We start from the raw sequence: 21,240 nt of genomic DNA, 5'->3' as shown, positions 1-21,240 counted from the left end.
AGTATGTTTTAGTGTGAGGAAGGCAGCAAATGAAAAAAAAATGCAATTAAACTGCAACACTGGAAATCTATTTAGCCAATTAAACTTTAATGTTTTTCCAAAGATTTAATACTTCCTTGAAGCAGTTTCACCACCACTCACAGTTTCTTTTCTTCTTGTTTTTTCAGCTGTGAAGTGGTTTTCTTTTGTGCACTGCATAGAGGGTGAATAGTATACATTCACATAACACTCAAAATTCAGCTGTATGTTCTGCATAGTCTGCATACTGTGGGCTATGAGTGTACTTAATATTGTCACCTCTCCAGTGTAAACGTGCAACACACAATAAAGCTGCTTGGAACTGCATAAATTTGTGACACAGTGTTCAGTTTTGTTGGACTAACATATCAGGAAACTATTGTAGACACAGTACAACAGTTCTGTTGACTCCCTTTTCCACAAACAAAATTTATGCAATAAGATTTGTTTAGAAAATGTTAAACAAAAGTCATTCAAGCCATGGTATAACTCCTCTGGTGTGTGTCAGAGGCTACTGGATTGATGTAGCCGTTCTTGAAGATGTTCTGTACTGCTGAAATCAGGAATCAGCGGAGCAAAGTGCTGCATATTCTCGTCTTGCGGTCGTGTTTCCTCTTTGAAGAGGTCAAATGTGAAGAAGGTTTGTTTTTAAGGAAGGAACATCACAGTTGTGCTCGGGTTTGAGGTTACCTCAAAAGTGGAGAGAAACATCATGGACCTCTTTGTTTCCACAGTCAGCTGCTGTTGATTGTAGACTTTTGTTGTTGTTGTTGTTTTTTCCTTTTGTCACAGTTTCTTCATTGAACACTGAGACTTAATTAACAGTTTAACAGTGGCAGTTTCACTGTAAACAAGTTCTTAGCTGTCATTATAAATATTAGACACTTTTTCATGTTTGTGATCACCAATATCGCCATCTTTCACAAGCCAGAACACCATCTTCCTCTTGTTTCTTTTTATCCCATGAGTACATAATCATCCTCACATTCATCTTTAGATGAGCACTCAGACTCAGGCCGAAGAGCTGCTGGGACTTTAACTGTTGCATAGCCACAGTCATCTGCTGGGACTTTAACTGTTGCATAGCCACAGTCATCTGCTGGGATTTTAACTGTTGCATAGTCACAGTCATCTGCTGGGACTTTAACTGTTGCATAGTCACAGTCATCGTCAGTTGTAGCTCTGGTTCTTCGTGATCCTTGGGCTGTGCCGTGGTCAATAGAGGCATACGTTACATCCTCCTTAGGCTGTCGTGAGACACAATAATACACAGCGTGAGATGGGAATTCATCAATCTTGAACATATGCCACACATAACTTATTCTACTTTTTCATACTAGGTTACTGCTACTTCCTGCAAATGAAATAAATGGTGTCACTGTGTTTTTACACCAACCCTCACACTAATGGTCACACTGTGCAAACCCAATGAGGCAGCGCTCTTCGGTGAGCTGTCATAAAACCATAGAAGCACACAATGTCCTGTGAAAAGCTGGGGCTGCTAACTCTCAATACATTGTATATGCTCAACAAAAACAGACTCAACATTGATATGGGTGGGTGTACCTTCTTATCTGTGCTGCTTTTGACATCTGGTCCAGAATTCCCTGAGAAGAAATTGGAAATATATAAAATGTAGCGAAACTGTGTAAAGTTTTGATCTACTATGTAAACAAAATGTTCTTCATTTTTATTGAAAGTGTTGTTTTACCTTCCAGTTTCTTCCTTTTCCTAAAGTAGAACAAATTGAAATGATGAGAAAATAATAAGGACAAAATGATCACACGCAACAACTAAATTTACACTGGGACTGAAATGAAAAACTATAAGATAGTATAAAACTGTACTATAAGAATTATAAGTCATAATGAAATCATAAAAGATCACCAGCTAATATGTGAACAGCTTTTCAAGGTTTAACCACAGCAGTGTTTCCTTCACAGCTTAACAGATAACAGTATGTGGTGCAACAGGAAAACACTTTGCATATGCTTACACCCCACATCTGTTTATGTCCAACTGCCAGTGGCAAACAGCACAGGACGTGGAATTTTGCTTCTAGGTCAACATTTCACATTATGTCCTAACAAAAGTGTGCACGCATTGCACAGCAACGTAGCCAGTTCTGAATGTTCATTTTGTTGTTGACAGTCACACTGAAGGAAACCAAGTCTATTCTTAGCCAGTACCACTATCTACAATTTCCTTGTTAATGCAAATGCAGAAGCTGCTTGCTACCACACAGAAAAGCAGCATTCTTTCATTCTTTCAGTGAAATATATATATGTATTTATATATTTTTTTCTAGTTTATGTGGCAGTTTCAGAAAAGTTTTAACGTGTTACTAGATTAGATTAGATTAGATTAGATTAGATTCAACTTTATTGTCATTACACATGTACAAGTACAATGCAACAAAACGCAGTTTGGCATCTAACCAGAAGTGCAATAAGCAGTAAGTGCCAGGTATACAGTAATTTACAGTATGTACAGGGTATGTACAGGTGTCTATGCTACAGGTATATTATAAACATGATATACAGGTAGTTGTCATAATATACAGTGTTTCTAAGTACTATGAACATACTATACAGATGGATATGTGCTTTAATGTGCATCCAGTGTAGGCGGAAACTATAATTTACAAATGATATTTACAGATGTTATATTAAACTATAAATCACTAGTGCAATGGACTACTATCGCATGCTGAAACATTTGTGTGTCCTCTACTATGTCAGTCTAAGCATGAATACTTACCCTGAAGTGCAGTTTCCCATGATGTACCCACAGAGTCTCAATGTTCACACTCCATCAGTCAGCAGGTGGCAGGTACCAGTGCTTGGCTTCTAAAGAACAAACCTAAGCTTGACACACAGATCTCACTGATCTCTCTCTCCTGCTGTATCTGAGTGAGTGAGAGAGAGAGAGAGAGAGAGAGAGAGAGAGAGAGAGGGTGGGAGAGAGAGAGAGACAGAGAGAGAGAGAGAGAGAGAGAGGGAGGGAGAGAGAGAGATTATACAGTGGGCTTTCTGTGCTATTCTGATTTCCTGTGAATGCAGGCACACACACACAAACACACACACACACACACACACACACACACACACACACATACACCCACGTACAAAGTGCAATTTTTACTAAAAGAAACTAAACAAAAAGAAAATCTGTTGGTGATCTGTTTGTCAAGTTCAAATAGTGGCAGACGTCTGGTGGCAGACAAAAAAACATGTGTATCACTGAAAGTAAATCCCGCGGGGGGTGAATGTCTAGGTGAGCCTAGATGGGCTTAGACAGTAATGTCTCTTGTCACTGTATTGTATAATTTGCATGACTGTGCAAATTTTTTTTTTTTTTATGATAAATATGAGGAAGTCACTGACCTTTTTTCAGCCGAAAGTATAGTTTATTTAACAAGCTGTGTCTGTTAAAACTGAATGTAGACCTTCATAGATGTAATGATTATGCAGATATATTACTCTGATTTGACTGAAGTGCAGTAAGTCAGTCTAATAAAAGCAAATCAGACTGAACATGATCCACTGGAACCTTTTCATCATTTAAGCAGTTAAATAATAACTTAACTTGTATATTTATCAACTGTCTGGGCCCTTCTGTGTGGAGTTTGCATGTTCTCCCAGTGCCTGTGTGGGTTTTCTCCGGGTTCTCTCTCTCCTCTCTTCTCCCACAATCCCAGAAACATGCACATTAGGGTAATTGGCTACTCTATATTGCCCCCGTAGTTAGTTGGGATAGGCTCCAGCCCCCCTGCGACCCTGATGGATAAGCGGCATAGAAAATAGATGGATGGATGGATGTATATTCATCCATTCTAGACACATTCACATATTCATATGCACTACACTGTGTCATGTTGTCCACTAGAGGGCGCTGTTGGTTCACTCTGGATGATTCACATACCACTAAAGAAACGAGAACCTTTTTGCTCTGAGCAGTTTCACCACATGTCTACCAAGAACAAACAAGATCCTGCAATACGTCCACATCGGCCCATCATCTACACCTGTGATGAAAACAAATCATTTATATTTTCTTCTTTTATAAAACTGTTTTTGAAACTGTGTTTCCAAACCACAGCAGCTGCTTGTGATTGAACTCTGGCAGACATCAGCTTATTTCTTCATCTGCAGCTGCTGCAGAAATTTGCACAGATTGGATAAGAGAAGCAAGCAAGCATCTCATTATTTCATAAAGATGATGAGAACATTTAGGCAGCCTTTAGTGCTCACTGCTGACTAAGCCGTTCACTAGCATGCCTGTCACTGGAATGGCATTCAGCTAAGGCATTAGTCTAGCTTTGAGGCCAGGATGTCACAGCTCCCTGCTGGGCTGCTATTTTGTATTACATCTGAAAAGTGCAAAAATAACACACAACCTGCAGTTTTCAAGTGAGAGTGCATTGCACACTGTGTTATTTCATGACATATGGAAATACATACGTGTACAGGATGGTCTTTGAGTGTGTGTGTGAGTTCAGGAAGTGGTGAATTTGTGACAAGTAAAATAAGCCATCTGCAGCAGCCACAGTGTGAGATAATCTGCACATTCTCAGGTGACAACCATGTCCAGCCTAAGGGATAGACTGCCATACACCTATCTGCTGCTTTATTGTTTCGCATTTGTCTGCATCTACGGAATAAGAGATCAAGGTGAGCTTACCACTCTATTGTCTTGTGATAAGACTATCTAGAGAGCACGAGGGAACATTCTGAATTAGAGTCAGGAGGCTGTCAAGAGAGAACAGTAAAGCTTTAGGTAACAGCAGTGTAATTAGTATCCATGAGGTTTAAATAAAATGCACTTGTACTGGGCACCTATAGTGTGTCTAAGCATAAAGGAAGAAGACACAACTTCTGTGGCGAGCTATTGATTTAACACAGAAAAGTTTTACTGTTTTATGGTGGGTGATGGGTGTCACTTTGGTGACAGTATGATCAGGACATTGGAAATGTGGGGAAAAGCTTACATAATATACTGCAATTTAAAATTTAGGTAAGAGTACTATAAAATAAAATCAACCCTTGTTCACCCCTTTTTTTATTGTCAGAATGTGTAGGCTAAACCTACCGGTCTGTAGTATGGACTCTGTGGTTAATTAATATGTGCTTGTCAATTAAAAGAGCACTCACACTAGATATCCCTAAATGCAGATTGTTATTCTGTTACTTCCTTGTACTTTTCCGCTTTAGGTATCAGGTAAGGTACACTTTATGTACAAAATATTTACTCTGTAATATATGGGTTGTTACAAAGAAAAAAGTAAAATAATAAAAAGGTAGAAATAATGACATGATCTCAATGTACAAGAGAAGGCAGCAACAGATTAAATGACATCTTGGAGATTTCAGTGTAATGTGTAAGCACAAAGGAAGAAGGTGGCAGGTTTGGCAATAGGTGGCAACAACTTTGTCTGTCAGGGGAGTGTGGAAACACTTCATAGTAACAAAACTGAAAAAATTGTGCAAACTGAGAAGCAGTGTTCATACTGAGATTAAATTAGTAATGATGTCATGGTTTTAATCATACAAATTATGTAATGTTTTGAATAGTTTTAATGTATTTTAAACATGTGACCACATACCTTGCATTAAAGGATTAATCAGATGTATTTGTCAGAATTTGCTGTATTACTGAGACATTCTTCTGACACAATAAGGATGTTTAATCTCATTTGAATGATTCAAGGCAAAACTAAAGATGGGTTTTGACAGTTTTTTCTCTTTTTAATTTCAGACTGGCTTCCTTCATGTGAAGTTGCACTGATGGTAAAAAGTGGTACGACATGGAAAGTCACCCCACGACAAAGTCTGACTGTCAAATGCCCCGTAAAACACTGTGGAGAATCATTAAACGTCACCTGGTGTAAAATGCTTGACAAATGTGAACAGATTAATTATACAGAGAATGTAGAAACCAGACAGACTGACGGACGTGTGAAGGATGAACTGATTTCATTTTTGACTTTCAACCAGATTTCCATTTATGATAGTGGCCTGTACAGGTGTTATTTAAAAGGATACAAATATGAGCATGTGAGCCACAGCATCAACATCTCAGTGTCAGGTAGGCAGTTTGTATCTCTCAGAGCTCAAATGTTGTTATAAGATATCTAATTTCAAGTGTTAATTTTTGAATTTTCCTGTCAATGTACAGACTTAAACCAGGGCGCTCAAAACCCAGACATTAACGCAGGTAAGAACTTATATTTGTTAAACTGTACAGCTAACTTTTATTGGACAAAGACTCTGACTTCTGATCTGATCTGGACCAGTTTTTGCAGAAGAGTTATCAAGTGTTGCTGGTGATGAACCTGTTTCCTGGCTGCCGTACTTCTCCATCTTTGCTGGCATAGCTCTTCTGGTTGCCTCGCTGATAATATTAACCCTACTGAGTTTTCATGGCAAGAAACGTAAGAGCAATAATATGAATACACAGTTTGAATTACTGTGACAATATTTCTCGTTATCTAATAAAAAACATTTTTTTTGGTGACCTTCTTTACAGGAATAATGATCTACAATCAGACAAAAAGACAGGTAATGTGATGCAGTGTTGCTAATTTGAAGAACGGTTATGATCTTGCCGAGAGTTAGATGATAAAATAGATACCACTCTAACGTCTGTGAGATAAATGTGATGCTGCCTTTGGATGGAGCCAGGCTGGCAAGTTTAGTGTTGGATTTTAGCATCAAATTTAGCTTACAGATATTAGCATAGTATCAGTCTTCATTTAATTTTTGGCAAGAATGCAAATTTTACAAAATTTGGCTAAATTTGCCAAAATGTCTAATTATTCCTTTAACAGAGTCACAATGATGTCAAGCAAAAGTATTTCACTGGCTTATTTGATCTTGTCCTGTTTTTTTAGGAAATGTCCACTCATATGATACCTGACCTGCCCAAGGCGAGTGCTCCCTCCACTCTTTTCCTGCAAACCCACCTCTCTTTTAAGAATGACATCTACTCTCCAAGTACTGTAGAAAGACCCCCAACACAACTGGCTCCGACGACCAGTGGAAACCAGCCTGCTGTGGCAAACACAGCAGATGAAAGTCAAGTGTCAGACCATGCAGTGTATGCTGTCATCGACCACCGGCAGCGTGGGATATCTGTCAGAGAACGACATACTATAACTGATCAAAACAGAAAAGCGGAATATGCTGCCATCCTGAGCATTTCTGATTTGTCATAGATGCATGCAGATGAACACACGTATGGAAAAGTAGATGGTGGTGTCATGGAAGACAGAGATGTTTCACAATCAACCACACTGCAGAGAAGGTGGAACGGAGGCTTGTGGTCAGACAGATACACAGTATGATTTATTCCCTCGCTGTCAGCTTTGTTCCAGGCATGCTTTTATTATTAATCTGCTGTTATGATTTTAGCTCTTTTCCCTTCCTTTTCATTTATGTACCTTGGAGGACTTTTTTTTTGACTTATGTAACTTTGTTCCCCAAAGGTTTTGTTAAATTAAAAAAAAAATAGATTTATATGCAGACCCACTCTCACTTATTATGTTTTTTTTCTGTCTGATTTGGTAGTTGCAATTTAACTTTGTTTTGCAGTAAAATCCTTGACTGATCTGTGACTTTGGAAACATTTTGTTCGAAAGACTTCGAATGTGCTCTCCTTAGTATTTATGTTTTCTTAATTTTCATTCTTCTGGCCAGCTAATCCTAAAACTTTTTTTGTGAAATAAAACTACCTGAGAAACTGACTTTATGCTATTAAGAGCAAACATATTTACACATACAGACCTCGGAGTTTTTTCACCGTCACCAGATAAAAAGCAGCACCTGGTCCATCAACCACACCAGTGTGGTTTAGTCGAAACGAGCAGGAAGTTAAAGAGGGTATTGAAAGATCTCTACACCATCATGTATCTGCGGCGACCCATCCCTGCTTAGACAGATGAGATTTACACAATGTATCCTGTACCAGTAACCAGTGATCTCATCATTATGATGGTGCATATTCAGCCAGTTAAATAACACGAGATATGTGAGAGTAAACCTTGGATTTGTGGTCACCATTCTTATGATGACGCATTCACAGAAAAGTAAAAAAACAAACAAACAAGCAAAAAAACAAAACAAACTAATGTTTCAAGGAGAGTTGACCCAGAATGCAGACACAACCACAAAGGATAAGGTGAACTGAAGGAACTTTAATAATAAACCTATAGTAAAAAATAATGAAGAAGAAACTAGAGCAAGCAAAGGACGGCTGGGAAACCATGAAAAAAAGGTATAAACAGAACTATACAAATGACTCAATAAACCAAACACAGGGAACACAGGAAACAGTGATACACCAAATGCAGGGAGCACTGGAAAAACTGTCAGCAGAAAACACAAGGAAGACAGCTAACAGAACATGGAAAACAATGAAACCCAGCAATAAAATGAAAGGCCAATCCAAAAAGAAACACAGAAAACTTGCAAAAGGCGAAGTCAGATAAATTGTGTACACGCTATTGTATTCTGAACAGGTCTGCTTTTTAATCTGGATGGAAAATGGCAAAATCAAAATCCTGTGCTGTCAGATTTCTGACACTATTCTCACTGCAGTACACACTCAGAAAAGGAAGGTAAAAGTACTATGCTGTGCGAGCACATGCTTTACATGAGTCCTGAACACCTGAACATGTCAAATGAGTTGGGGAACTTCTTCTCTGTCTTGGTGACAGTTGCAGCCCACATACAAGCTCTGCTCGCTCTCTCTCTCTCTCTCTCTCTCACACACACACACACACACACACACATTGTGGCGGACAATGCCCTGCTTTAGACAGCAGAGATAGAGATCGTGGAGGCGTGTGTGAAGGCTGTGTTTGCCGCCGGCCTGACTAGATTGAGTGTGAGGTCACTCTGACAGTGTGTGGGCTCTCCTTGAAAAATACGTACACTGTGGATGGTTATTAATTAGATGTTGAGCAGGAGGGATTTATGACGAGTACATTCGTGTTATTCAAATGTTTTTAATAAAGAGTGAGTTGGAATTCCTATTTTGCAGCTTTCATTTTAAGTACATTGAAGTGAAATTAAAATTGGTACATTTTACACATTTACATCACATTTATCACATTTAAGGCACGTAGGTTCCACAGCAACACTTAAGTGAAAAGGCAGGGTTTTAGGGTTATGTCCAGAACTTTTGATGTGTGTGACCTTTGTGAAGGTGGAGACTGTATCCTTTACACCTCTACCACTTATTACTCACTTGTCAGCAGATCTTAACAGACACAGCCGCTAAGCCACCCCGTCTCAACATCTCACCACAGCCACAGCTTGTACACTCACACTCTTTTTCTGAACACACAAGAACTCGCCTGACCGATATCTGCAGACAAGCAATAACACACACGCAAACCGTTACTGTTCAGAGGGACGGAAAGGGTTTCAGAGGTGCATGTTTGGGAACTAGGTCTCAAACTTGCTGATTGTGGAATTTAACATCTAACGCACGGGTGAATGCAGACATAATTTCTCACAACATGCACACAGCCTTTTAAAGAAGAGGACATGTGATTTGACCAAACCTGAATATGACTAAAGCTTAAAAGAGAGGTGAGAAGCACTGTCGCATGTGGTTTCTAGAACAGAAATGAGTGTTACAATGTTATCCCCACATCAGAACAGACATAGCATATGCTGCAGGCTCTGTGTGTGCACAACATGTGTTTACTTTTTTAACTCTGACAGGTCCAACATAAGCCTCCTGGCTTGGGATGAAACAGGGCCCAAAAAATGTGCATCTGGAAGCCAGGTTCGGCAACAGCAGAAAGGAATTTCATATTTTTTTAAGAGGCACAAAAGATGACCTGGAACAGCTGAAAGAATGGTACTGAAAGTTTATAAAGTTGAAAAAAAAAAAACTTTTAATATTTTTATTACTCCGTTGCATTTATTAAACCAACTTTACAGAGTTTGTCATGATGCATTTCTTTCATATTTTCTGCTTCTTCTATGAGACTAAGATATTATGCTTCATTTTGATTTATTAAAAAAAATGTTCTAAAACTAGTTTCTCTGAAATGTCAGAGAAATGTAGTTTCAGTGCTGAGCTCATAATCAGTATGGTATGCATACAGTGAAACTATTCCGACAGAGGATTGCTGCCTATTAATAGTAAGGAAGGCGATGGGCGTTAAGCCTGAAGTCTGATAACCTGCATGTCATTCTGTTGATAACTGACAGATTCAAATCACATGCTTTGACATATAAGATTATTTCAGCGTAAAGTTTTTAAATACCCCTGTAGAAAGGCAAACATGACATATGCCTAAAGCTTCATACACTACATAGATTTTATGCATTTAGGTTCCACCACACCAATAAGCAGGCAATGAGTTTTTCATCCAACTTAAGTAGCACATTGGCTCTTGTGGGCCTTTAGCCATTATCAAACCAATAAAGCTGCATCTTTGCACACATGAACTCACTCCGACTCTGTGATGTAGACAGGTAACGAGACACACATTCCTTTCAGGGGCACCAAAAAGGGTTCAGCGTTGCTTCTGCAGGGAAATGATTCAAGATATCTGAACATGCAATAAACCTCTAACAAAAACGAACAGACACACACACACACACACTCACGGACTCACTCGCTACACACTCAAACAGACTTTGAAACTTGTAGAAAAGTTCGCAATAGATATTACACAAACAAGACACAAGTATTCAGCTTAAAAAATACACAGAAGTGACAGATGCCTCCGACTGAGGTACGATAAGTAAAACCTTAATGGTGAGATCATAGTGTGGATTAGCTGTTGTTTAGAGGATAAGGTTGGTGTTACTTTATATTTTTCCTATTGCCACTTAAACAATAGCGCACAAACGTACATTTTTAGCATTACAACAGGCTAAATAATTTCAGCTGGACACTGTAGGTTTTAGTAAATGTAACAAAAACATGAGCAAAATTAATGAATAGTCAGGGTCTATTTTTGGTAGTGGATCAATACATCTGGTGTGCTTGTGAGGATTTACAGAAGCAGTATGGTTTGTAAGGAATCGATTTCATATGAACTCTGGTGCCATTAATGTGTTTCTAATAGTTTTTGGACAATGGAGCTCTGTGACACAGGAATAAAATGCATCAGTTTTCTGCTACGCACAGACATTATAGTCGTTAGAAGTATCTCTTCAGTGGTTTCTTAGTCTTTTATGGAATTTGTTGAAAAGAAAAATATACTCTCACCAGATTTATCCAGGTAAAATAGAGAAACAAAGACAAAAAAGCATTTAAAGACAGACAATATGCTGCAACAGCGAAGTCACTGTTCTTTCATTTGTCTTACAGCGGCCCTGCTGTGCGTTGTGGAATACGTGGCGATCGACTCAATCACTTACAGAGCCAGAGAGAAAAACATGATCCACGTCATGTCCATGTCAGGACAACCTGGAGACTGTGTAAGAGTCAAGTGCAGAGGCACAAGAGCAGAGTTGAATGTCGCTGTACATTTGGCACTCATGAATAGGATTGTATTTGACATCCTATAAGAGGTGTGTCATATCAACTTCACTTTCTACCAAGATGATGAGGAAGATGATGATGATGTTGCAGGGAAACGATTCTGCCTCTTCTTTTCAGCTTCTGGTTTCATCTGAAAGGTTAATCAACTGTAAGGAGAGAGAAGGAGAAACAACGGCACAAAATGAATGAATTATACATTTTCATTTACAAGTTCAATGTTTTTTAATGTATTTGAATTTTAACAAGGATTCAAAAACTGAGTTGGTGCAGCTATAACAGCATGACAAGACCAGTGATGAAGACCATCAGTTTCAATTCAGATTTCCCTCCAAACCTGATACTGTCTGTGATGAAATGTGTTAAACAACACATGTAGACACAACACAGCTACATTCAGTAGCTGGAGTCACACTGGTAAAGCAAAAAACATGCTCTATATTGTGACAGTTTTAATGTTTGGATTTGGAAAAAAGGATGATCTGGGGTGATGATGTTTGGATCAGACAGCTTTTAACTAAGTTGCATAAAGTGTGACTTTATCAGAGTCAAAAGCAGGCAGCGAGGTAACAGTAACTGCTGAACTCACGTGCTCCCCTGGTCTGTGAGCGAATGGGAAGAAATTCCTGCTTTTTCTGAGAAAAAGAATGCAAAAGCAAAAAGATCCACTTTATGGTTAAATCAGCTCGATTTCTCTCAGAAAGAGGGTGACAGTTCAGTAACTCCTGCCACACAGAAGGAAATGAAATGATATAACGTTTCTAACTAACAGTTTCAATTTAACATAAAACCTAAAAGGTGTGGAAAAATGTAGCGTAGGTAATGTGGCATTTAGTTCTTCACATCTAAGACCCTACACAAAATATTTAGCTAATATTTTACCTGTCAACTGCGAAATGTTAACAGTACTGAACAGAGAAATGTGAGCATGTCTGTTTGAATAAATAAATAAATAAGTAAGCAAATAAATAAAAAGAGATTATACTTTTTAAAAGGAAATGCCACCGCTGTGGAACCTGCTTTCTTCCCACTTTCTCCCAGACCTCGGGTCCACACATGTGAGGTTGGACCCTCATGCACTCATGTTTATTGTCTGTGTCCACCTAATAAACGTCTCATATTGGATGGACATTTGATGTGCAAATAAAGTGCAGATGGAGTGCAGGAAGCAAAAATTGAAAGCTAAACTGTTGACATTTATCTTATGCTTGTATTAAGTTTTATCTTTTAGGTTGTCATACTTTTTTTTCCACCCTCTTTCAAAAAACTGTTCATATTTCATATTTCTTTGATTTCATGTCTCTTCATGAAAGTGGAGTTGTCACCCCACATTGTGCCATCACTTTCAGCCACCACTCTGCCTCTTATAGTTAGCTCAACTGCTACCATTTAGCCAATGAGCTCCTGGCTGGAGGAACAACAATAATATTACAATAATTCTGAAAGAACCAACTCGAGGCTGCTGCTGTTGAAAGCAAACACGGACACATTAACCAACCTCTCCTTTAACATAAGTGTATAAAAACCCCATGAGCTTTTCTAGCTAGTGGCTAGAAAAATGACAGCAGAAGGTATTTGTTTGGATATGAGCTGGAAAACATTTTGGTTTACAAGAAGTGGGTGAGGCGTAAGTAATTAAATTCTCCGTCGTTCTCCTCCTCCTACTCCATGAATGCAGGTTAGGGAGCTGTGGGTGGGTTTGAAACTGCTGTTTCACTGCGATTTCAACATAAATTCTCCACATTTTAGAAAACTGGACGAAGTTTTTATGAGAAGGATTTTCTTATTGTGGCTCTGTACATCTGTAGGTAGATAGGAGTGCGACACTTAAAGCATGACACTTACAGACATGACAACATAGATTAGGCACGTCACACTCACCTTCTTTGCGCAAAAAACACTTCCAAAGGCAGAAGCAGAGGGACAAAACCAACAGGGCTGCCACAGTGGTGACTGAGATCAGGATGGTGAGAGCCGTCCCAACTACGAGGGAGAATTGCAAAAATAAACTACAGATTGTACATCCAGCAATGCAGAAACTTTTTTGCATTTTGTGTCTGTATAATACACAGCCTGTGCTGGTCTGGACACTGCTCTCCCTTTTATAGACCATCACTGATTAGATTTGAGATTTACTTAATAGTGTTACCGTATGATTTCTCTAATCTGTGCACTCTTGACCCATGAAACCTAGGTCAGTGTCATTAATGGCTGCATTAAAATAATACAGAATGTTGTTTAAAACAAAATGTATATTTTAGATGTTGCTGTATAAGGCAAATTGTGCATTTGGGAAAAATGGCTTGGCTTTCATTTATGGCCTGAATGCTAAAGGCTGAAAAAAAAGGATCTGCACACTATCCTGACTGTTCTCAATAAATTTAATTTAACAGAGCAACAGTTTGATCTAAGATAGATCTTGGCCAGGCACTACAGACCAAGCAGTACAGACCTAAAATCACTCACAGTCTCACACTTCCATTTAGAGTACAAAGTATGTCTCTACGGAAAGTGCCAAGGTATAAAAACACTACAGTATACACACATATATGAAAATACTGAATCTTGGAAAAAGATTAAGTAATACATAGTATTTAATATTATATAATATTTAATATGAAGCAGGATTTGGGTAGTGAGTTAACTCCAGATTTAATTCTGGGTTTTCAGGGTTACTATGATGGTTCATTTCTTAACGGGCCAGGTTACATCACCATGGTAACTTAGACTCACAATCACTTGACCTGCTCTGGTGCAGATTATGTCTTATTATCATTCACAGAAGATCCCATGCATGCTCGGTGCACAGATCATGAGAGGTGTACCCCCACTGTAAGATGGCCCACAGCTGACTTCCTTGTTTCATTTTCCCCACTGGCTGCAAGCAATATTAGAGTCATTTCATGGCACTCTTGAGTACGGAAATCACCCTTCAACATAAACTGATTGAAGCACTTTGTGGTACAGGCCTCAGGCTACCCAGGAAGGCCAAGCTGTGCTGACCTTGTCATGAAAGAGAAGCTGAGATGAAATCTCACTTCTTATTATACTGCAAGAAATGCAGGATTTGTGGGAAAGTTTCTTTGACATTAAGTTATATGTTATATATGATTATACATCCTAGCTTAGTCACCTCCCCGATCCTCTGAAACTGGTAAGGAAAGTTGGGGTTCATTATTAGCTGCAAAATATTTCATGAAGAGAAACAAGCTTTGTTCTAAACGTGATTAACAGTGTGAGTGTGCTTAACCTTTGTTTGATATTAATGTAACTTTTCTCATTTGGTAAAGCTTATTTCATTTTGAAATGTTAAAATTAATTTAGTGAAAGCTATCAGTACAATGTGCTGATCTCTGAATTATGTTTCCAGTTTGGATTTTAACTCAGCATCCTTAAAAGTTTAGTTTCCACTCGTCTTTGCTGACTTTTATTTAGCATTTGTGGTGTTAGCCTCTCTACTAGCACGTTTCTTCCATAAACAAAAAACAAACTACTATCAACAAATCTGAAGAAAGAAGAGCACACTGACATCAACTCACTTTTAGTGTTCATGGATACAGCAATCGGTGACTCGAGCCCTTTGTGGTGCACCAAGCATTTGACGGACACGTCTTTCAGCAGGCCTGATTGGACAGTCAGGGTGCTGATGACCAGAGTGGTCCCGTCGCCCTGTGGGAGCTGTGTCGTCACAGGGGGGCCCATGGTGCGGTTATCCCTCTCCACGTTCCACACTATCTCTGCTGGGGGACGTGATACTGAGGTGCAGTTGGCTTCAATCACACTCGGAGAGGTAGTCTTGTAGCTCACCTGAGGTTTGGGCAGCACTGGGAGAAATAAACAGAAGCGGGATCATGGGCACTGAAACACATTTACACACCAACAAGCTCATCCTGAGGTGGTTGTATGTGATGCATATGACAGGTTCACTGAAAAACCACTATGCCATATGTTTTAATTCAGCCTTTCTTATTTCTTTGTTCTCTTGAACTGTGTGTCAAATGCACAGGAAATGTAATCAATCATTATCCAGAAAGTGGCTAAAATTCAGATTGTAGTTCAGTTTGTGTTTGTATGTTATCAGCATCTTTGGGTAAATTGCGATTATAATACCTGGGAGTAACCTTGAATCCTTTGGATCAGCTGTGGTATGTGAACTCCCGCACACTTAAGATCCATAAGTAAATGCCTGGCTGTTCTCAATTCTCCGTTCTTGGGGCTGACTGTGGAATGTGATACGCTGGAACTGAGAACGTTTTTGTTGGCAGGAACATGTTTAGCCACAGATATTTGGCCCTCACAGATTGAGCGTCTTCTCAGAGTTCTAGGTGGAGGAGCCAGTATTGGTCTGGATTGTATCAGACGTTGGGGTGGGTCAACCACAACAGGAAAGAATTCTTATGACAATCTTAACCATAATGCCCTGTGAGCAAACTCAAAACTGGTGTGAAATTGGAGCCCTGCTTTAAATCTAAATCACAGTTTTTCCATAGCTTTTCCATACCTTTATACCAGTTTGTATGACTGTGATGTTATATAAAGGTATACATGTGAGGGTATTAAATACATCTTTATTTTTATTCTGGAACACACCCACTATGTCTGTAATACATAAAGAAAGAAAACTGTGTACTAAACAATTCTCAACAAAGGAATTATTTCATTTGTACTACATTTTGCATCTAATTACTGTACATTTAGTCACGTACAGTTTTGAGGTAGTTCTACTTTGCATTTGACTATGTATCCAGAGACACTTCTGCAAGAGAAATGGTCATGCTTATTCATTTCTTTTCATACTTCATGTATATTTTCTTTTTTAAGTATACTTAAAGAATCCTCTTAATGGAGGACTTTTAATAGGAAGCATAAACAAGTAATGAACACAACGCTAACACATCAGCATCTTTTAAATTGATATAGGGAATACTGGCAAACATTCAGTCATTCATCCATTTTCTATACCGCTTACCCATCAGGGTTGCGGGGAGCTGGAGCCTATCCCAGCTGACCACGGGCGAGAGGCGGGGTTCACCCTGGACTTATTGGCAAACAGTTATCATTCATTTGGAAGTGTGTTTGTGTCCACTGGATCGATCCAAGTCTAATATTCTCTATCATTTAGCTTTCTCTAACCCCTGAGGGAAATATCCTTTATCTGCTAAACGTTCAAACGCTCCACTGTGTTAACCAGCAGGTCGCTAACTGTGGTCTGTGTGTTGTTTGGTGCTGAGGAGATGGTGTACAGTTGAGCTTTTATGTATTTTTGTGGCCAAAAACAATGCTATGAGTGAGAAAAACAGATTATAGTCACTTTAAATAATTAAAATTGCTCAGCAAACTCAAACCCACCTGCAGCTTGCAGCATGTCAGTAATTGCATTAACGTGATTGCATTGTTATACAGCTTCAAGACTACTCATTTTGAACTACCTCTCTTGTGTTTTAACAAAATAATCCTGCAATTTATATTGTTTTAAAAAAGTTTGATCCTGTATCACTTTTCAGAATTTTAAGGATGTTCTGTAGGTCTTCAATACAATTTCATCCTCTTACACCTTGAAGAATTTTTATGACTTATGTCTTTTGACTTTTTTTTTTCCTCCTTCATATTGTGAGATCATGTTCATGTAAGTGTTTTAACTTGTCATAACGAGGGGGCATCACGTCATCCAGAGGGGACAGGGTTTAAGACTGATGGCAGCAATAAACAGCAAAGGAAAAAATCCTTCACGCTGTGTCACACTATTAGAAATACCTACTGTACTGTACAGTTTGATTTCAAACAAAAGCACTTCTGTTTGTTGAAATAACTGGAAGAGAAAGGCAGTGAGAAAAAAGTGGGACGGCAAATGAGCAAAAAGAGAGCGAGACAAAGCACAGAGGGAATCAGTGTCCGCTGCAAACACTGACACAGTCATGCATCAGGACCTCACTCCCTGCCTCCATCATTCTTTCGAATGCTCCATTCTTTACATGGACACACTGCTCTGTGTTTGTGTGGTAGCAAATCGGTCGGCAGCTTAGCCTTGCTGTCTCATGAAAACATTCAGAAGCTACAATCAGGAAGAAAAGCTCAACATTCCTGTGCAAATCCCAGGAGTAACTGTCTTTAAAAGTCCAAGCTCAGTTTCTTTGCACTCATGCACAAATCTTAGACTCTTCCCGGCTCCTCTATCTACCGGTAGATTGACTGATAGTAGTAACAATAACATTTGCAATAAATACTTTCTCTCCCCTTACTGTCAGATTTTGTTAGCTATTTTTACATGATGGCAGTATGGATGGAAATGTAGTGATTTGGTACAGACATTCATGGTGCCCACACTCCTAAAAGCTTTGATGATCGCTGGACATTTGACCCACACTAAACAAATCACAGTTTCTAGTTGTCCAAAAGATATTTCAAAAACAAATTAACTCCTATCATCCTAAACCCTATTTAGATGTTAAAGAATGGGTTCTATTTTTTTTTCTTCAGGAAGCAAATTTTAGGCCTTAGCATGCTAGTCTGAGTTAGCCGCATCAGGTGCGTTGCAGTATTTTCAGTACAAATTTCCCTCTTTGTGTTTACAGACAGTGTCCTGGTAGTTCCATGTACAAAGCTTGTTAAAACACAAACCTACACACCACTGCTCTGAGATTTTGATTTGACTTAAGACACATATTACCTTCAATTGAAATTGTGATTAATTTGACATTTTGGCAATTACTGTTGGATTTATTACCTTCATGCAGAGACAGTCAGCTGTTTTGTGCTGTTTCCATTTTTTAGGCTACGTTAAGAGGCTGTTGACAGAAGCCTCATATTTACTATACACCCATTTTTTCCTGCATGGGCCATAATAAAATGTAATATGAAGTACTCAGCAGCAATGCAAAATTGTTTACCATAGGTGGCGAGGCAAACCGTGGAGCTCTTCTGCCCCTCAGAATGTGTGGTGTACGTGCAGGTGTAGCAGCCCTCATCCTGGATAGCAACAGGTTGGATGGTGAGCTGACTGTCAGACAGGGAGGTACTTAGCCAAACTCTCCCCTGGTATGGTGGCTCTATCATCGGGTCGCTCCGCTTTGCATAGGAGGCCACATCTGTGATGTCTCCTTGTGCAGAAGTGTGTCTCCATGTGATCTGCTGCACCTTCTCAGGCAAACCGTAGGAGCAAGAGAGGGCGGCCCTCTTGCCGCTCACTGCTGTCTTGTTGCTGTCGACAGTGACTTGTGCTGTGAGTAAAAAGAGTAAAAAAGCCCGCCATCCAGATGGATGAGGAGAAAAGATAAGAAAAATAACAGGCAGACATAGGATGAAAACAGGACAATGCAAATATTCAGGGGTATGAGGCACCCAAATAGAAACAGTCGCTGGAATCTGCAACAGCTGTTTCTAGTTAGAAAAATAAGCCCTCCTTCTCCCACAGCCCCACAGCTCTTTATTAACATGACTGGCTGAGTCTCAACAGGCTCATCAACTTGTGTTCAAAGTTCTGTATTTTCAGTAAATCCCCACAGCAGATTAATATCCAGGTTGTAGGGAGGAGAAGCTGTCTCTGCAGTCTACTGGAGAACTGGTGAGTGCAAAGGGCAGGCATCCAAAATCAGCTATGCCACATTCACCACATGTGTCCTTTAAACTGAACAACTGTTCACATCGGCCTCTCACTCATAATTCCCAGTCTGAGATATCAGGAATTTCTGACACCAATAGCATCTTCCACTTGGTGAGAAAAAAACAAAACAAAACAAAAAACAGTGAGGTGTCAACAAACATCTGGCAAAAAATGGCTGCAAATGCACCACTGCTGGCAGATAAAATTCACAGCTTCAGCTAATTTAAAGGCACACAGTTTGTTTCTATTCATTTTTACTGAACTGCTTCTAACACTACAAAAAAGTTAATTTAACTCATTTTGGTGATACATATGTCTTGGCTAAACTGCCTATCTTTGATCATAAAATCAAAGCTGCTGTTCTTACTTACAGGTAACTGTGAGGCAGATCTGTCCCTGCTTTGAACCGGACGGATGCATGTCAAAGATGCAGGTGTAGCAACCCTCATCACGGAAACCCACCCTGCGGATGGTGATGGCTGAACTGTCTTTTGGGGAGGAGGCGAGTTCCACATGCTGCTGTCCACTCACGCTGTCTCTATGGCCGGGCTGGTAGCTCAGCATGGTCTGATTCTGAACATCCAGCCATCGTACCTGCCTCAGGGACTCACCTCGTTCCCTCGAAACGCTGCAAGTCAGGGTGAACGGCTTCTCCACAGGAGCTTCAAGACGCTCTGGTGCTGTTACCCTGGCTAAAACATCCAACCAATATAATATTAAAAAAATATGATAATTCTTGATTTGAGTTTTTCCGTATCTTTTGAACATGACATACTCACCCTGCAGTCTTCCCACCATCAGTAGGAGTAAACACAGCTGCAGAACTGTCCTCATCAACTTCTTCATTGCTCATTCAACGGAGAGGAGGAAGACTGCTACTGAGATGGGAAAAATTTTCAAATGACCATAGTCAGTCTGACTTGCACTGTAATTCTTCCGTAATTTAGACAACTGGTGACCCAACAGTGATACGCAAAGAATTTTTATGCTCAAACATAATTTATCTCCTTCATCCTGACTCCCAGAGGCAATTCAGACACTGTGGTTTTAGATGCAACACATTTAAAGTATTCTGTATGACGCAATGAAAACTAATTCCCTTCAGTGAAACTGTGAAACATCCAGTATACAAAGATTTTCAGATCGAAAGGTATCAATCTGTCTCAGTGTTGTCAGGGCTCTTTCACATTGGAACAGATTTTTCTGTCACATCACTGACTTTCTAAGAAGAATTCAAGTCTAAAACAACAATTTGTACTTAATAAATAGATAAACTTATTACACACAGAAAACTTATTGAATTAAATCTGCAGTAAATCAAGAACAGACGTGAACTGCATTATGTGTCCCACATTTTCCATTCCCTGTGTCATAAATTGGACATCCATGATACTGAGACACTCACCTCTACTTGTCCTAATGCAGAAGGTAAAAGCCAACTATTGATTATGTTTTACCTCCGCAACATCTTGCCCGTCCTTATGACCCAGCTGTCTTTTGAAACATCACTCCAGAACGAGAAACTATTTTTACCCATCCAAGTGTTTTCTATTCTGCGCACCAAAAGCACAATGAACACCAGCCGGCGGCAGCTCCACACTTTACTTTACTGGATGAGGACACTTTGGAGCTTTGGGGCGCAACACAGCTCAGTGTTGCGCTCACGACGCCCTCTAGTGTCAATTAATATGTATTGCTTTCTTGGACAAGTGGTGATTTCGTACTCAATGTTTGATTCCACTGTTTCCACTTTAAGAGTTTACAGAGTTCTGTACTTCCAAATGTTAATTATGTTTTCCTTTTGGCTAAATGGCCTTAGGTGAAATACTCATGTTACGGTATGTGGTGATAAAAATATCACAGGAAACAACAGACCTAGTTCATTCAAAGTAGTAATCCCTGCAGCTCCCATTTACTTGTTTTTATTCTCCAGAAGAAGACAGAAGAAATTGATCATGAACATGAACATAGGCTACTGAAAAATTTTATTGCAGTAGCATTTGACTAAAATTTGTGTATTTGAAATTAGAATTAAAGCATTACCTTAACAAAAGACACACACTAAGCAACTTTCAGATAACTCAAAACATCAAACGAGACTATAAAACAGCAAT

General features: G+C 39.3%; 3 protein-coding genes across 4 annotated transcripts; 1 reads left to right on the top strand and 2 right to left on the bottom strand.

Annotated features, from left to right (window-relative positions):
- Nucleotides 1–66: 66 nt before the first annotated feature.
- On the bottom strand, nucleotides 67–2,917 carry si:ch211-214p13.7. Its single transcript, XM_046404850.1, has 4 exons — nucleotides 2,779–2,917; nucleotides 1,730–1,749; nucleotides 1,585–1,625; nucleotides 67–1,265 (listed from the first exon to the last, which is right to left on the bottom strand). The coding sequence occupies exons 1-4, from the start codon at nucleotides 2,796–2,798 to the stop codon at nucleotides 975–977; spliced, it is 372 nt and encodes a 123-aa protein (XP_046260806.1). The 5' UTR covers nucleotides 2,799–2,917; the 3' UTR covers nucleotides 67–974.
- Nucleotides 2,918–4,550: 1,633 nt separating this feature from the next.
- si:ch211-214p13.8 (B- and T-lymphocyte attenuator) lies at nucleotides 4,551–7,762 on the top strand. The gene is made up of 6 exons (XM_046404819.1): nucleotides 4,551–4,691; nucleotides 5,776–6,105; nucleotides 6,196–6,234; nucleotides 6,314–6,451; nucleotides 6,547–6,578; nucleotides 6,911–7,762. Exons 1-6 carry the CDS (start codon nucleotides 4,604–4,606, stop codon nucleotides 7,232–7,234), a joined length of 951 nt encoding a protein of 316 aa, XP_046260775.1. The 5' UTR covers nucleotides 4,551–4,603; the 3' UTR covers nucleotides 7,235–7,762.
- Nucleotides 7,763–9,009: 1,247 nt separating this feature from the next.
- On the bottom strand, nucleotides 9,010–20,718 carry zgc:113337 (uncharacterized protein LOC503741 homolog). Of its 2 annotated transcripts, none has more exons than XM_046404817.1 (7): nucleotides 20,532–20,718; nucleotides 19,906–20,004; nucleotides 19,498–19,818; nucleotides 18,414–18,743; nucleotides 15,066–15,350; nucleotides 13,408–13,509; nucleotides 9,010–11,675 (listed from the first exon to the last, which is right to left on the bottom strand). In XM_046404817.1, the coding sequence occupies exons 2-7, from the start codon at nucleotides 19,970–19,972 to the stop codon at nucleotides 11,668–11,670; spliced, it is 1,113 nt and encodes a 370-aa protein (XP_046260773.1). In that variant the 5' UTR covers nucleotides 19,973–20,004; nucleotides 20,532–20,718; the 3' UTR covers nucleotides 9,010–11,667. The 2 variants fall into 2 exon arrangements, with proteins under 2 accessions (XP_046260773.1, XP_046260774.1); XM_046404818.1 differs by having other exon boundaries at nucleotides 19,906–20,001.
- Between the last annotated feature and the right edge of the window lie 522 nt (nucleotides 20,719–21,240).

The sequence above is a fragment of the Scatophagus argus genome, chromosome 11 (assembly GCF_020382885.2).
Source record: "Scatophagus argus isolate fScaArg1 chromosome 11, fScaArg1.pri, whole genome shotgun sequence".
Taxonomy (NCBI): Eukaryota; Metazoa; Chordata; class Actinopteri; family Scatophagidae; genus Scatophagus; species Scatophagus argus.
Note: the sequence above shows the minus strand (reverse complement) of the source record. Positions and strands in the feature narration are given on the sequence as shown.